Source organism: Stigmatopora argus, chromosome 11 (genome assembly GCF_051989625.1).
Source record: "Stigmatopora argus isolate UIUO_Sarg chromosome 11, RoL_Sarg_1.0, whole genome shotgun sequence".
NCBI classification, from domain to species: domain Eukaryota; kingdom Metazoa; phylum Chordata; class Actinopteri; order Syngnathiformes; family Syngnathidae; genus Stigmatopora; species Stigmatopora argus.
Genome location: NC_135397.1, coordinates 11022362 through 11040593, shown reverse-complemented (window position 1 = coordinate 11040593; position 18232 = coordinate 11022362). Strand labels below are relative to the sequence as shown.

The 18232-nt window shown below is 39.3% G+C and overlaps 1 protein-coding gene across 1 annotated transcript in view; it reads right to left on the bottom strand.

Annotated features, from left to right (window-relative positions):
* LOC144084474 (protocadherin-15-like) overlaps window positions 1–18232 on the bottom strand; it is a 154605-nt gene that overhangs the window by 2671 nt on the left and 133702 nt on the right. The window contains exons 30-39 of the mRNA XM_077612938.1: window positions 16256–16471; window positions 14956–15044; window positions 13283–13459; window positions 11276–11494; window positions 11172–11180; window positions 10969–11088; window positions 4055–4076; window positions 3101–3139; window positions 2903–2976; window positions 738–852 (exon numbers count right to left, since the gene is read on the bottom strand). Of these exons, the coding sequence (XP_077469064.1) occupies window positions 738–852; window positions 2903–2976; window positions 3101–3139; window positions 4055–4076; window positions 10969–11088; window positions 11172–11180; window positions 11276–11494; window positions 13283–13459; window positions 14956–15044; window positions 16256–16471 (1080 nt within the window). The remainder of the gene's footprint in view (window positions 1–737; window positions 853–2902; window positions 2977–3100; window positions 3140–4054; window positions 4077–10968; window positions 11089–11171; window positions 11181–11275; window positions 11495–13282; window positions 13460–14955; window positions 15045–16255; window positions 16472–18232) is intronic.

Here is an 18232-nt window from a genome sequence, read left to right as displayed (position 1 = left end):
CCCCCGGTTTTTTATTCAAAGGAGTATTTATAGTTATTTTCCCTTTTATTTTAATAAATATAATAAATATGACTGATCATTGCGAGGTTAAAAAATGGAGAAAGGAGATTATAAATTCAATAAATCAATAAAATAACCATAACTGGGGGATATTTACTGTATAACTGATTTCAATTGAATGGTTGTATTGATTTTAAATAATGAAATAAAAATACCCGTGAAATATTTCAAAATTTTGTTTAGCCCTTTTTATATTTAGAAACAATGAAGCATGAACTTTCACTGCAGGATTAAACAATGCATACAGAAGAGAACGTTATTCTTTTCTTTTTTAAATGTAAAATTCTTTAAAAAAATTAAATATCTTTCTGAAGACTTAGTTTTATTTTTTCATTTTTCTTTATAAAATTTGTAGATTTTTCCACTAAATTCAAATAAATTGGACATCTAAGTGTTGCCAATAGTAGAAATTGAGTGAAAATACTAAAGTGTAATATCCCAAATCAGTCAATACAAAATGTTTTAGTTTTTTCTAAAAGGTGTGAGCCTGACTCTCACGAGATTTTTTTGTTTTTTTTTTAAATCAATAAAATTGTAGTGTACTGAAGAATTGAATTATAGATGACACCAATGGTAGTACTCATCCCAGACTTTAAAAACCATGGCTATATTTGGGAAATGTCGACATTTTAGTTATTTTCAAGAGCATGGAGTCCCCACTTAAGGCAAAGTCTTACCTCAGGTCCATGTGGACTGTAGTAATAACTGTCATCTTCCATGATCACCTCTCCATATTCATCATACACGGGAGCAATCAACCTCCTCCGACTGCCATACTGAGGGAGGTCATACCTTAGAACCAGAGTTACACAAAAAGGGATGTACAGGTCATTTTATGCAATTCAATCTAAGAGCTGATATGAATTGCATACATCAAAAGAATGCTACCATATCTAGGTAAGAACTCTGGCCACAGGGAAGGTAATACTGAAAAGCCTATTCACCCTTTTTCTTTTTCTTTCTAGCAATTATGTTTAAAAAAACAAAACAAAAAACATACAGGGCATTTGAACTCTTGGGCTGACATTGGTATTCATGGCCGTTTCTTCCGGTTACAATGGATTAGATTTCTATTGACGTGAATGGGTTGCAGTTAAAAACTATGAAAAAAATCTACTTGATACCTGGGGCTTTATTCATGTAACATACAAGGATAGCTAAAAAACAATAATGATCAATAATTTAAAAAAAACTAGTACATTTTACTTTTCTTCTTTAAAAAAAAGGAATGACCAAAAGAAGTCAAATAGGAAACTTAAATCTGCTTATTCCACGAAAAGTGTAAAACATCATCTGTTAATTAAGTTGAATGTAATGAACTGCAGGTAAAACTTAGTCACAAACGTCACCCAGTGAATGCGTGGCAGTGACTACGGGGATTTTCAGATTAAAGGCTTAACACGCTGAAGTGCGGCGCGCAAATATTTACAGATCAAAAGGTATCTCCTAAGACTGATTCTATGCTCATTAGCTACGGCAAATTGGCAATATAGATGCTTTTGAGTGGCTGATATTTTTGCTTTCAGGAATGTGAAAGGCAGCAAATTGAGAGTATTTCCAAGTAGAAAGAGTCACCTTTTTGCCATTATGTCAGTTTAACGAACAATCTTAGAGCAGCTGTCACACTAATACAAGCTTGTACTTTCTGTTTCGAGCCATGTGGGAGGTATATAACTGGCAACGGCTGTGAGGACGACTGATATTCAAATAAGCAAATAAATTAGGAAAGCAGGATTAATCTGATATTAGAATAACAGTATCAAACTCAAAACCGTGGAGCACAAAAATATCTTCAGGTAGTTCATTGATCACAGCCACAGTTGCTAAAAAACAAAGGTTCCCATTAGGTTCCATAGAAAATCATGTGGGCCAATTTTCACACACTTCTAGAACTGTGGGTCTAGTCGTTTGTGCATCAATAAGTCATTAGCTGCTATTGACGGTGATAACCACTCCAATTATTTGAAGCGGGAGGGTGGGTAATGAATTAATGCTTTGTGTGTGTGTTTTATTTTTGTACATTTCATTTATAGATTTATTTTTTAGTCGTTTACTAATCATTTAGTGTATTTTTATGTGGGTCTTTTGTATTTTTTTGCATTTTCCTTGCATTTTTTGCCTTTTCATCATTTTGTGTTTAGTTTTTTACTGTTATGCAGTCTTTTGGTTTTTTTTATATTTAAAATTTTTCAGTTTTTTTCAATGCCTGAATTTTTGGGAGTTTGGCAAAGATATTACACATTTTCGTGTTTTTCAAAAGGTTATGGTTGGTCGCTAAAATATCCTCAGGTACTGCATAATTACAGCTACAGCTACTAACAGCAAAAGGTTCCCAACAGATTCCATGAAAAATGCACGTAGACAATTTTTTACTCACTTCTGAAAGAGTGCCAGGTCACTCGAGCATTGTTAACTCATTGGCTGCCATTGACAGTGATAGATGTTCAATCCAGTTGAATCGGGTAGGGCCATCCCACTTCAAATGGATTGAACATGTACTAGTGATGTATGGATTTAAAATTCACAATGTTATATGTAAATATGGTCTCTGTTGAAATGAGTGTACTTGTTGGAGAACGTCTTCACAGAGGTCAGTACTCCATTTTATATTTGCAATTCAGAAGCAATTTTCTCTACTAATAACTTCCGATTGCTTGTGGAGTCCCCACATTATCTCTGCGATCCCATTTAAGGACAATTCCATGCTTTTCACGTATTACTTAATTGCAGCATGTCCTCCACATAAAGCTTTTTGATTCGACCGGATACAAAAAAAAGATAAGTTCCATATGCTCATTTTTTTTTAAACATTATGAAACAATCAGCAGGTTAGTATGCTCACCCTTGATCATAATTATAGTAGTCCTGCGAGTAGTATTCTTGGCCAGGGTCAATGCCAGATTCCATGGACAATTCCTGTATTTGGAAGAGGCAGAGAAGCATTTACAGAGTGCGAGGAAGAAAGGGAAGAAGCAATGGCCAAGATAAGGATAGAGCAACGTTAATGACAGAGTGGGGCAAAGAAAGGCAGCATTTTTACCTCGGGTCTCAGCAGAGATGGTCTCAGCAGTTGCTGATGCTGGCAGTGATTAGTGTAGAGGAAGAAGGTGACGGAAGGAAGAACGGAATTGCCAGGAGAGATACAAAGAGGAGGAGGGTTCATGTTCAAAGTGGGGAAAGGAAGATATTGCTTGTTGACGGCACTGTCCATGTTATGAAGCAGTGAAACGGGATGAGTCAAGAAATAGGAAGGCATGTGAGATTAGGTTTTAGTGCAAATTAGGTAACCAAGTGGATTGGTTAAAAGGATTTCCACAGTTTTTCAGTGTTAGGAAATTACTATATAAACTTTGTTCGCTATTTTTTTCATTTCTATTTTCTGAATATGTGTATAATGGATGGTAAACAGATAGTTGAATGTTGAATGAAAAGCCCAGACCTTAGAAGCAAATACATTTGTTGTTTTTGTTTTGCAGAAGAAATTAGAGCAGCAATATTAACACACACGGATCCCCTCTTTGTTTTGCCTTTGGACAATTGCCACTTTTTTTTCTTTTGTTCATCCACATTATTTTTCCTTTTCCACCAACGGAATAGGGTCACAGATAATGAAATTCATTTTTTGTTTTTTGTTTAACCTACTATTTGTTGTAAGGAATAAGACAACAAAGTTAAGTTTGTCTTTTTCCACTATCAGCAGCAAACGATTATAATAGAATATTTGGGCATTTTTCCTCAATACTTATTCGAGATAACTAACAACACAACCATTTGCAAAGAGTATTTGAGTCCTTAATTGGGTTCAAACAGAGTCCCATTCAAATTATTTTTTGATGGGATTGCTGCATCACAACAAAATCTAGAGAAAAAACAGTTTCAAAGATATTCCATCTAAACAATTGGTCTTGTGTTTGTACAAAATGTTCCATCTAGGGAGATGCCGATAAGAATAATAGGATGAAAATATGGCACATCACAACATGCACATACTCACCTGTCTGCCATAGCCTCGCCTCCTGTAAAAAAAATAGAAAAAAGGAAGGTGGGGATGGGACAAATAATCACTAAATGAAATATTTGGTCAACAGTGCAGGCACATCTCTATTCTGCTGACCAATTGCAGCTTTCAAATCTCAGATTATAACCTTGCAATATTTGGAAAAAGATGGCCTGGCCAATATGTTATCATATTTGGACGGCTTAACTTTTTTTTTTGGTGCCTTTCTTGGCTTTATCTTATTCAAAGAGGGGAAGAAAATGCATCAATGAATGTACATAGAGTGGGGGTAGATTGAAATTCAGGGTAGAAAAAAATGCCTACACAGCCTTTCTGAGATAATCTCCAGGCAGATATTAAAAAAGCGTCGCAATTCAGGGAGGAATGATAACTCAAACAAAGTTAATAAAAGTGTCTTCAGTTATCGCAGGGCACATATTGCGGCACTTCCTTTCGACGGACACGCTTTGTGTTCTGGACTAAAATGAAGCCTGTAAATCTTCAAATCCATCAAAATTCTACGTGCAACAATGCATCGGCGGCACATTCATTACAAGTTGATAGGAAACGGCTGGTGGAATGAAGCTGAGGAGGCCTGCGGGAACACCGGCCCAAGTTGTCACATAAATATTGACGACTTCACCTGGGCGCCGATATACGACCCAGACCACAGGGGGCTGTAAAGTGTTGAAGGAGTGGGCTGTGTGTGGCCACGCCTCCAAAATGGCAGAGGGCTCTGATGAATGACCTGTTGGCTATACTACTTCAGAAAGCTTGACAAAGGAAAATTAAACAGCATTAGTAGTAGTTTCCTTTGTTGGGCCTTTACATTGGATAACCTTAAAAATGGAGCCAAAAAAACAATACAATTTAGTAACTATATTCATCCATTTTTCATACCACTAATCTTCACCAAAGGTTGTGGGGGGGTGCTGGAGCCCAAAATAGGAAAATCACTATATTTGGCGTGGATAATAATGGGGAACAAGCTTGGAACTGCCCAGGTTGGTTTACTCTAACCAATACGTTTCCCGTAGAGTAGATGTTTCGTGATCTGATTTTAAGTGACTAGATTTAGTACACAATCATGTTTCAGTGGTGCTATCCATGGTGCTGGACGTCCAATCCATTTTCTGCCTGGGAAAGGCAAAATTTCATTCATTCAACAGGCGCTGTCTCTGACAGCGTCTTGCAGGAAGAGCGATGGTCGGCAAAACCCGGCACAGCGGCTGCAGATACAATCACGGCGGGCGCATCCTGAATGCCCTAACCTCCTTGTCAATTCGCAAGTCTGCAGAGATCCTGGCAGCTTGATAAAGTAGTCACTCTGATGTTGTGAAGCTCACTTGAAAAGGCTAATTACAGAACCAATCAATCCCTGAGTGGGGAGTTAGGGTTGCTGCCTGTGGGACTGTCAAGTACAGTTACCTTTTCACTCGTATGCTCGCTCACCCTCCATGTGTGCCATTTATCTGATTCCGGATAGCCCTTTCCAATCCTTTGTCCATTCTTGTTAATCCCAGGACGATCTTTTACATTTTCACTCTTTTGCCGCAGCACAGCTGGCACTGTGCTTTCACATTAAACAGTGCTAATATTTTGGACCGATTTCAACTGAGACGCTCCCATCAAATCAACAGAAAATGTCCGATAACAGACTAGTGTTAACACAGGCAGAGCTGGATTTCAGTTTCCATTCAAACTTAGTGGTAAGTGTCCTTAAAAAAAATATATATATTTATGTACCGCATAAGATGGGAGTGCAGTTTTACAACACAGCATTCTACACACTTCCTTGACAACGTGCTCGTCACCTCAGTTTGTGTGGGCAAACAACCGACATTTTTTTCAATACCTCTTGTGGCGAAAGGGAAATAGCAATTAAAATTAGTACCTTACATTACCCTGGACTGCTAAACATTGAATTGTCAACGTAACATCGATAGTAACACTAATCTAATTGCACAATTATCCATGAAGGACATTTGAGTTGTTGCTCATTCTATATTCTTGCAATAAAAGTACACTTTGAGTTTAGAAAAAAAATAAGTGATATGGTAATGTACTTGGATTGAGTGCAGCTACTATTTGTTCTTAATTATATGTGAAACGAAATGTGTTGAAACATTAAATTGCAATCATTTGTTGGTAGAGTTGAATACAAGTCAACAGTGCTTGTTGAACTGTTGTTAAACATTTGATTTAGGCAATCTTTTTACTACCACAAGAAGGAACCCATGTTACACATGTTGGGAACCACTGTTTAAAGACAATAAATATTGTTCATTCATTCATTTTCCGTACCGCTTATACTCACAAGGTTCACAGGGGTGCTGGAGCCTATCCCAGCTAACTATGGGCACCAGGCGGGGGACACCCTGAATTGGTGGACAGTCGATCGCAGGGCACGAGGAGAAGAACAACCATTCACTCTCACTCTCATACTTTGAGGCAATTTAGATTGCTCAAAAAGCCTATTCACCATGTTTTGGGGATTTGGGAGAAAACCCACATAAGCCCGGTGAGGATATGCAAATTCCCCACAGGAAGGTCCGGAACTGTTATCGCCTGAATATTTTTTAGACCGCGTATAACTGAGGATTGATTAAAAAGAGTGCCGAACTGAAAATATCCTATACCATGATGATTGTGATATTTATATTTTGAGTTACACTCAACTGTAAAAAGTTCTTTAGTACTGGAAGATTTAGGAGTTTATATCCCAGAAATGTGCAAGCCTTGGGGAAATGCTCAAGATTTGTGGGTATTCTTGGATCTTCTGAAGAAATGGAATTGAATAATAATATTCCCTTTGGGGTAATTTTGGCTACTGCACTCTCATCAGTAATCATCCTGATTATTCAGCTGTCTTCACGATAGACTCAATTGAAAAAAATAGAAATAAAGAATAGCGGTACAATAATGGACGCTCGCATCACTCACAGCGAAATGTTTTTATGAAACCTAAAAAGCCACGACATTAAGCTAAACATAAGCTATTTTAGCTCCAATTCAAAAATTGCAAGTTGACTGAACTGAAGTGTTTAAAACTTTTTTTTATGGAGAAATGCAGGCCTATAAAAGCAAAATACAATCAATGTGGCAAAGCTGAGTGCACGTTCTTTGGCAGATGGCGGCTTTCAACAACAATAGAGGTAAGTAAAAAAGAAAAAGCAGTCTCTGTGGAAACCTACAAAATCAAAAAAATGGTGACGATGCAAAACTACTCGTCGGGCAAAATTCAGAAAAAGCAACAAAGAAGAGCGGAGAAGTAAAAATTTTCAAATTGGATGATAGAAAATCAGAAGACTGTGGTTTGAGAGGAAGAGGGCTCGCTGAGCTCGGCCGCCGCCTTCAGTCGGTTTTCTTCGTTCTCAGCACAGTTTACGCTTGAGCAGATTTGGACCGCAGAGCTGCGGGTGTCAAGCTTTGGCGTGCTCTGCTCACCGCCAAGATCAGAGTCTTGCAGTTTGTTAGCACCCTCTGATTCCTCAGTCACTTGTGGTTTCTTGTTAAACTTGGGCACCTTGCAGTTTTTGTCGACTTGGCTGTATAAATTGGCAACAGACCTTTCTATGTCGGCCAGATTATGGAGATTTTTAAGGATCCCTTTGAGCTCCCGCTTACAGCTTGTTTCGGTGCGGGACACGATGGTGGGGGAGTGCAGCTTGCGCTCTGAAACTGGTCGAAGCGAGGACAAGGGTGGCAAAGATGTAGGGATAAACTGGACTACAGGGGTAGTCTGAACGGTGGAAGGTGATGGTGGCGGAGGGAGAGGGGGCGGAGGTGGTGGGGCAACTTGTCTGTGGGTCGGGGAAGGTTTCGGGGCCTGATCGATAACTTCAAGAGGAGGTGTCTGATTGCGACTGTTAGTTTTATGAATGTCAGGGGGTGAGGGTGAAAATGATGGTGGATCGGGGCTAGGGGAGGTGGAAGGGGTAAGCGGAGAGGGTGGGCGCTCAGGAACAGGAGGAGGTGGGTTTTCTGGGGGGTCGGGTATGATCTCCACGTGAATCTGACACGGTTGGACTGTCATGTAGTTGGAGATGCTCGAGCTGAACTTCCTGAGGACTGACGGAGTCGATCTTTGATTAGACAGAGGCCACGACTCGTCACCCTGATTGACCATTATTTTGGGGGGTGCATCCCTCCCAAAGGATGATGGGATTTCCATTATGGACTTGAGGGTGTCTGAAGACACCTCTAGAATATCAGTGCTGTCTTGATCGGTGACAACTATTGGGGTGAGTGAACCTTGGCTGTTTTGAATGACCGCTTGTTCAAACTGCCTGGCTTGCTCACGAACTGACATTTTGTTTTCCAAGCTCAGCGCGTCAACGGCGGAATTCTCTGCTTGTTGTTGTCTCACAGCTCTTCGAAGGATCTGCAGCTCCCAATCGGACGGCTCCATCAACACTTGCCTCCGAGGCGCTTGGTTAGACTCTGCGTGAATGCGAGCTGGCATCGTCCAAGCGCATCCTGACCAATCGGGTAATTGATTTTTGGGAGGACCCTTCCTCCCACCGTAGACGTCGGGGCTGCTGAGACGGCTGTTGTCGTTATAAACTGGGTTGTGGGTGGTGAGCGGGTTGCGGTCGGAAAGGAGGGTCACGTTGCTTTCCGACTTGGGCAGGTTGACGTGCAGCGCTCCGTTACTGTGGGCTGCGAGGGCGCGACAGGCAAAAGTACTAAGGATCCTTTGGTGGTCAGCTTCTTCAATGACAGACTTTTTAGCCCTGATCCAGGGAGGGTGAAGAAGAAGAAAAAAAAGACTTGAAAACAAAAGAAAGTGAGGTCTTCAGGCAGGGAAAAGCTTGGGAAAGGAGAAACTTTGATTCTCGGGTAGCTAGAGCGAGACTACCTGATTAATTAATATGCAGTGGGCGTTAAAGTTAAGTTCTTTTGGCTGGCATTGACGGCGTAGACATCCAATCCCATTATAGACTGGCAGGGATAAATGAATGAAAGTCGTCCTTTTTGTCTAAACTGGGAGGACTGACTCGTGTTTCAGTGTTATTGATGGGGCTAGATGCCCAATCCATTTTGACTGTGAGGGCCGGATAAACATTTTTTCATTCGCCCTTGGACGTCTACAGTTTTCAGTGGCAGCCAATGATGAAACCAACTGCTGGAAAAGATTCAAACTCAAGGAAATAATTTTTAGACTACTCTGAGGGAAGTTTCAAAGAATTGCTTGCTTTGTTCTTCTTCTTGGGAAGAGGGATACCAACAAAAATTGATATTCCTCCACAAATTGTAGGGATGTATATGTGTCAGTTGTTAGAGCTGGATTTCTAATTTTTAGAGAGTGCTGGCAGTGAATTAAAATGTTTCAACATTGCCAGTTCTCCCTTTTCAAATGGACTGAACATCACTTTGTGAGCAAGTAATTTGAATTCAGAGCAGAAGGATGAAAGGAGTCACACATTTATCACCGTTAATGGCACTGAGAGAGTTAGCATATCGAAAGTGTGCCACCCAAATATATTGTCTACTCCAAAACCAGCATCCCACACTTGAAGGATGCGGTGCCGTTGCATTGAACACTGCAAGGAGTGAGGATGCGGTGAGAAGAAGCAGAGACTTGAGGAGAATCATTTGGATACGGGGGATAAAAGGCTCTCCGTTTTAAAAAAAGGTCACGGTAATCAAAAGCCTAGCTCAAAGCTATCAGCTACGGGGGGAATCGAGGGTCTTCTTATAGGTTTGTGAATGTTTTATGTAGAGATTACTTACTGCAGTCTGAATCCAGAAAAGGGAAAAAGATGACAAGGGCAGAAAATACACACAGATGGTAAGACAACCGAGGGAGAGACTGCATGTCGTTTTGATACATATCTTCATGTCAGGAGGTGCATGAGGTAACAGCGATAAAGTAGCCTTAGGACCAACGGTGACAGTTCAGAGTATGCGATGCTTAAAATGCTACATTGGACCAAAGCGGAGTCATGCAGCGTTAGGTTTTTCCTCAAAATGGTTATCTATATTTTGCATCCCAGGGTGCCAAAAACCAAGCAGAAGGGTTCTGAACTAGCTAACAAGCAGAGGCAGGAAGTGAGGAGAAAATAAATCCCAGAAATAAAAAAGTTGTTCGCGAGTGTGCCAGCTTTTGGATGAAACTTCACCCTTAATTAAAGAAACATTACTACATGCTCAGGAAACTTGTTATTAGATAGGCCCACAAATATTTCATTGCAGAAAGAGATGTTCAAATCAAACGCAAGAAGAATGTAGCGCTGGGAAATAGAAATGAGTATATCATTATAAATGAAGCTGAAAATTGTATACGTCTTATACATAGGTATTACTTAGTGAGTGGTTTGATAGAATCCTGCCCTATAATTCAACCCACCAAATGGTTCCTAATTTTACTTGAAATAATTCAGTTTATCAAGAATATAAGATTTTTTTTAACCCTGCATAGATGAATTGAATGTTGTCATTAAAAAAAACAGCAACAGGAAGATTGTATGATGACCCAAGGTATCAGTTTGTGGTATTGGCTTATATTTTGAAACAGAAGATAAAATTTTGGGTTCATGAATTCAAAAGTCATGGGAGTCAGAAATATGTCTTTGCTAAATAATAATGAATCGATGAATTATTATTATTAATATGAAACGGGAGCAGTGAAAAGTTTTGGGGTACTGAAACCATAGATGGCGCTATAGATGTCAAATTTATTTTATCGGAATGAATTGGATATCTGGTCCCGTGCATAGTAGCCGATGGGCTAACCCAATAGGAGCCCAGTCTCGCTTTTTCGAAAAAGGCTGATTAGGTGGAGAAGTATTGGATGTTAGTGACACTGATGTCATTGTGGGTTCTTTAAAGTAGTGCTCTATAAAGTTTTAAGATTTTTGTAAGCTGTGTTTACTAAATATTAAAAATGAATGGGAGGTATGACTCACATGCTGCTATCCCCGAGTTCTTCATACAGGTTGGCCCCTGCCGCGCTGGTGGGTGGCGCCTTCCCTCCTGGCGGCAAAGCCATTTGTATCCGAGCCGTTTTGGCGCACTCTGCCTGCCGTCTGCGTAAAGAAAGCATTACCCATATAAATGTTATCAGAATACAAACCGAACAAGATGCTTAAGATGGTTTTGGTTGACTTACTCTTTGAACCTGATGATGAGAAAAGACAGAAAGGGGGATAACAATGGTGAATTTTATCATCTGCCATGATTGATACAAATAAAATCTGGTGTGATTGTACTCACTGTTTGTATGTAACCATGACGATAAGGATGGCGGGGATGCAACAGAGAATGATGATGATAGCCAGAGCGAGAAGAGCCCCTTCTGTATACCCTACGGCTTGGGCGGCCTTCTTCACGCTCGCCACAATATCTGGCGATCGAATCTCCAGAATTCGCCCACCCTCGCCCAGGTAAGGCTGGAACTCCTTGTTGATTTCCAGAACATTGCCATCCAGGAATCTAGATTGAAGTAAGAGTTAATTCCATGCAACATTCAACAAATTCTGATTTCAGGATCAATGCTCCCTGGCTACCTGTTTTTTTTTATAATACTAATGACATGAAATAAAACAAGCCCAATATTTTACACTGTTCACTTGTGTTATTTGGGAGAATTTCTAATGTCAGACAGGAGAGGGGACATACTGCCACAGCTAATTAGCATCATTAGGCTTAATCAAGAGGTGAATAAATGAGTACAGATGAATGTTATTAGCTCATCTGTTGTTGAACATATTCTAATGTTCAATTTGACATGTCATAATTTAGGGTTTCTGTGCGCATGTTAACGAAATTTTAGCAGCTATTTGGAAGGCAGCAACAATGGGAAAACCTAATACTATTCATATTCATTTGTATATCCACTGGTATTAAGATAACAAATATTAGTTCACAATTATTTTACAGCAATACCCAATGGCTGCCAATAAAGGGTCCATTCTATTTTCACCTCGCAGTCACACGAGCCAGTCCTCCCAGTTTTAATGAATACTTATGGGTTGAGTTCAGTGGTATTACATCTAGAAGTTGTTCGTAACAGTTTTCGAACGGAAACCTGTGCAGATTTGAAAATTGGAAGACTAATACAACTCAACTGCACTTGATTACTGCATTGCATTGTACTAAAGGAGTCATATCTAAGACTTGTGAAACAAAATTGTTACTGCAACAAGAATCAACATATTGAAGATCATCCCCTTTCCCATTTGTTTGCTTGTACCCAGACAAAATTGTTTAATTCAGACTTTGTAAAAGTTCCACAGTTATTAAGTACGGAAGTAGTTTTAGTAATTAAGTAAGAGTCGATAAATAATTTAATGATTGATTGCATTCCTCACATATGGATCCTGTAAAATTTTGTTTGAACGTTTCATTCAGTCAATGTTTTGCGTAGCACTATTCACCACACTTTGAAAACCATTTGAATGGTTTATTTGAATTCCTGTTCAATGCTACAGTTCAAGTCTGTAAATAAATACTGTTTTTATTTGTAATACATAGATGGGGTGAGTCTGCGTCCGTGACCATGTCTCCATGTCCTCACATTTGGCCTTTGTTGTCTATCGTGTAAAAACTACAACACTTTTCTACTGTATGTATAGAAAAAATAGTGCCATAACACAAGAGGCTGTTCCCTACTGGTTAGCTGCTGAGATAAAAAAAGATATAAAATACGTGTTCCTGAATATTTTGACAGGAAGTATTGTACATGAAAAATATGAGAAATCAACACTGTCCCAAAGTGGCAGCCATGAATCTGTTTTCCCCTGATAGGGAGAAAAATGTCTTGTAAACACTTTTTTGTGTTGCACCACTAGAATTCAACCGTGGTCAATATAATGTGCAATCGTGCTCCAGCAGACAGAAGCCAGGAACGCTGGCACCATCCCTTGACTGATGCGCTCATGAAGAAAATATCTTAAATTTATTGCTTTTTTATGTGGGAGCCCTTGGAAACAATAGCGGATGCCTGGTTTACAGTATAAAACAGTGAGTGAACAAACATTATGGCCAACTATATGAAATGAATAATCAAGTATTCGGCAAAACAGTCATAAAATCCCCATGTTCAATGTCCACCCTTTCTTTTTAAAGCTTTAAAGCGAGCCAATTTTTTTTACTCATAACAATAATAAAACAATTGATGATTAACCGACTATCAAATTGATGTTCCTGTCGTCCAATGTAAGTCATTATCAATGTTTTCGACTAAGCGCTAAATTCTCAGAATAAATTCTGCCGACTTACTTGAAAAGCTCCTGGCGTGAAATGGCCCTGTTGGTCAGCGGGTCGATGGCGTACACCATCAGGTCTGACTTGGTGTAGTCCTCCAGCTCGAAGCCTTCACCATGACGCCTCGGCCCGATGGCCTCCACGATCACCTTGGCGCCGGGGATCTGATCTTGAATGTGGCGCTCCAGGATACTGAAACAGCACAATAAAAAGCAATCAAGCCATTAAAAAGGTCATTAGACTCCCATTAGCTTCTAAATCACTTAACCGTTTCTGGCTGCAACGAATCTGGCAAGGGCCGTTCTGTGATTTGGGCTTTGGCAAAGGCGCTAGCTGATTATCCTTTCTAGGCAGGCGGGCGGAAGTGAATTGTGGGAAGCGCACCTCAGCTTGAAACCTTGCCGTCTGTTTTTGTCAAAACTGATAAACGGCGCAAGTGCTAACATTCCAAGGTGGTCGCTAATACTCAAGAACGGCCCCCAACACACACACTTGTCATGTGGTTCAAACGTGTGAGGGAGCACGGTAAGCTCTTGCAAATCAACTATTAACACTGATTTGCCTTTCAAATTGCCTCATTAGGCCAAAAAAGGTAGTCCCTCAAGGCGCCAAAGGATGTTCACAGAATCACCATCATTAATTAATTTTGACGGAGACAGAAGAGACTGGATTATACACTCAACTGGATCATCGAGCATGACCTTCGCTGGGTTGATTGATATTTATTTACGAGCCAAAGAGGAGTTTCATTTTGAGTTGCAGATGTTAGCAATTTTTCACTCATTGTTAATTATTACAATAGAAAAAAAATGTTGATCTGATTTTGATTTTTTTTTTTGGTACGGACTCTGACTCAAATTGGTATCAGTATTTCATTAACATATCAAGTTGTCTTGTCACTCTTTGTGCAACTAGCGATATTATTTATAAAAAAGCATAGTTGCATTGACTAAACACAGCCTAATTTTCATATTTTATTGCATGTCAATATTTTAATATAAACGAGCACATTCATTAACATTTTATAGGTACGGTCAGTTATCCAGTCATGTAGCTCACTGTTAGCAGCTAATTGGAAAAAAAAGCAACCTTGAGGAAAGTGAATTCAATACTAATTTGTATGTCTTATTTGTATTAAGATACTACAGTATTTTACAGTATATTAGTGATCAATTATTATACATCAATGTCTATTGGCTGCCATTGATGGCGGTAGACGTCCAATCCATTTTGACTGGGAGCGAGCATATGATTCATTCATTCGCCCACTCCCAATCTAAATGGAATGGATGTCTAGCGCAGTCAATGGCAGCCATTGAGTTAAATAATACGTAATTAAAAAAAGTAACCCATAACTTCATTAGTGCAAACCTCAGAAGTGAAGCTTTCTTAGGTAAGAGTTTATTTTCTAGTTTTGAAAAATATTTTCTCATTGCTTTTGGTGTTTGTTTTAAATTCACAATTGAACAAAATAGTCGCCTGACCAAAAAAGGGTCAATTACAGTCTGTTTAATATTTTGATTTAAAAAAAAAATAGGGATCCTTACTTGAAAAACTTTACATCAAGCAAAACTGACATCTGTCTGGAATTCCACACCCAAATATTAATTGAAATATAAAACAAATTCATTAAAAACAAAGTCATTGAACATGACTGATAAAAAATAGATACAAATGGTGATTTTTACCTTATGAGCTGTTCCTTTTTCTCTTCAACCAAAGTGGATGGGACTGTTGAAACAATAACTTGCATGTCCAGTGCATTGACCACAGACACCTGCAACAGAAAATTCTAGAATTATTCAAAAGTGCATCCCACTACCGTCTTCAACAGCAACACTTGTGTCATGGGCCAGGGAAAAAAGAAAAGAAAACAAAACAAAACTTGAGCCATGTCAAATTGGGGGCACAGAAAACGTGTACACTGAGACAGTTCTGTAATAAGAGTGATTTGATCACATCCACAACACACATACAGTCAGGTTGACCTTAACATGAAAAAACAAAAACAAAAGTCCCCTGTCTGAGTCTTTCCACTATATATCGGGGGGATTCAATTAAACCCATACAGCCAAAGAGATAAAAAAGCAGTGGCAGCAGTTCATAAATGCCACTGATTTATAACTGGTAAACAAGTTCAAATACACAATAATACAGGCGTACAACTCTAAATTATCTACCAAAAATAAGCTGAGACTCAATATCACCGTTTGTCACAGAGGTGGGAACCTGTGTACCGTGTGCTGTCGTTTGGTCGACGGTCTTTTGGTCGCCCGGACCCAAACAACGGGCGACCAAAAGACCGGCGACAAATCAAGGTAAAACAACACGGTCTACGTATCAATAAAAGCCAACAATGGCCCTGAGCAGTTTCACTGAGCGGACGTGTGAGTGTATAAGACTTTGTACATGAGTTGTCCCCTTAGGAAGGGACGTCAGTCAGGGTCTTAACAAGTTCTCCAACAAAACACAATAAAAGTATGGGAAATTTTGAGCTTTTCTTTAGCCTAATAATTAATAGGGCATTAAGTATGACTAAATAATAATTCACAGTTTGTATTTAGGGAATTTGAGCAACGATTTAAATGGTAATTATCAATAACCTTCCGGGCGACCAAAAGACCAAAAGTACCCCTGTGTACGTCTCAATACGATATGCAATATTTTTTTCGTTGTTGTATTAAAATACAGTGCTGATAAATATTTCCAAAGTCCTTATATTGGATTGGATAACTTTATTCATCCCGTATATTAGTCAAATATGCACCTAAATAATTTATTGGATAACTTTATTCATCCCGTATTCGGGAAATTTCGTTGTTCCAGTGGCAAGAGGGTGAGGATGCAGGAATAGCAAAGGCATTTTAGACATGAATAGATAGGTAATAAGTAGGTCAAGAAATAAATTTAGATGTAATTATGACAATTAAAACAAAACATGTACAATGGCTCTACCCATGCGAGTGGGCAACCCTAGCTGTCACTCACCACCACGTCAGCGCTGCTGCTCAGACCTTCTCCGTAGTCGTCGGTGGCGATGACCTCGAAACTGAAGTAGGACCGGCGCATGTTTCGGAACATGATGGCCGACTTGATGATGCCGGTGTACGCCTCGATGACGAAGCTGTCCTGACCCTCCACTGTGGGCGGGATGATGAGGCGGTAGGCCATGGCGCTGAAATTACCAGTGTCCCGATCGGTAGCCTTAAAAAAATAATCATATGGAAGTTACAAGTTAAGAAATTTACTCTAAAAAATGTACGTAAAACAGGTCAAATAATATATAACTAGTTGAATTTTCAATTCATGAAACTGCAAGTTTGATTTATTTTATGTTTTTAATTCCATTTTTTATGAAATATATTCGCATACATATGTACAGGCTGGGATAGGCTCCAGAACCCTCTTCGTGAAGATAAGCGGTTTGAAAAATAAATGAACGAGTTTGATTACACAACTGATCTCTGTTTAGAGATAACAAAAATGAACAATTATAATTTAATCAAATGTTTATTCACCTCGGGGTGGTGGACCTTTATCTTATCCACTCAGGGATCGTAATAGACAGAATTTTAAATGTGTTTTTAATGATTTTTGAAGTCATGTGTAAAGCTTTCGATGAAGATTTTTATTGAATTCACAATTCACCCAAAAATCCATTCTAAATGCACTTAAAGTCTTCACGGATAATTAACCATCCCTCCTACACACACTCCATTATCTGTACTCTAAAGTTTGATAACGAAGATTTAACTTTCAAGAAAAATGGATTGAAGTGCAAAAATGAACATAGCATTCTAGTGATGAAGAAGCTTATTGCTTTTTCCCACCCACGCAGTAGATGGGTGAAGCCGCAGGCTCTTGTCTTATCTCCACCTGGTTGCTGCCCATTGTTCCATGGGGACTTGTAATAGATTACTAGTACTAGCAAGCCAAGTTTTCTATTGTGGGGGTTTTATTTGGGTAGTCAGATTTCCTCCCATATTCCAAAAACAAAGCTGGCCACCAATTCAGTGTCCCCCGCCTTGTGCCTTAAGTCAGCTGGGATAGGCTCAAGCACCCCCCGTGACCCTTGTGAGGATAAGCGGTTCAGAAAATGAATGAATGAGTATAGTTTATTTATGCTCCAAATAAATAGGTTTGATTTAATTTATCACATCCAAAGTCATATATAAGGGTTTTCTGAATATTTAGGGTTATTTAGGTACACTTTCTATTGATAGTCACCTCCTGTTCAATGAAACATTCATTCATTCATTTCTTTTGTTCCGCTTATCCTCACAAAGGTCGTGGGGGATTAAACATTACATTTTAAAATAATAAAAAAATGAGTATAAGGCAGATTTAGAAATATCTTTAAAAATGACTTCCACTTCATGGCTAGCCTCAATTCCATTAAAGCTACTCTATCTACTGAATGTGATTGAAAGTGAACGCAGAGAAAAAACCTCAGCGGCAAAAATTCAGAATGGCGACCCAGCTTCAACACAGGCATCAATTCGGCGCCCGTGTCGCAAGTGACACTGATAAATAGCAGCAATCTCTCCCCGTGCTATTGATGAAAGAGGCGAAACAGCCAGGAGACCGCACGAAAGGCCACCGACAATCCAGATAATAACCTCTGAGCAAAGGATGCCAATTGGCAACGTTGAGGGGAGATGCGCTTTGAAAAGTTGACTCATGATATCAATCATGAAGGAATAAAAGCCAAAAATGCTACATCATGAGAGCTACATGGATATGCTCCATTGAAGCCATTAGATTTAAGTTTAAATTGTTGTATAATGCAACAAACCTATAAGACATTAAATTGGTCAAAAAAAAAAAAAACAACAACAACCAAACAACATCCAAAGATTCTAATTTATTTCAAACATGTCACTCATCTCATCTAATTTTCTGAACCTCTTTATCCTCATTAGGGTCGCAGGGGGTGCTGGAGCCTATCCCAACTGTCTCTGGGCC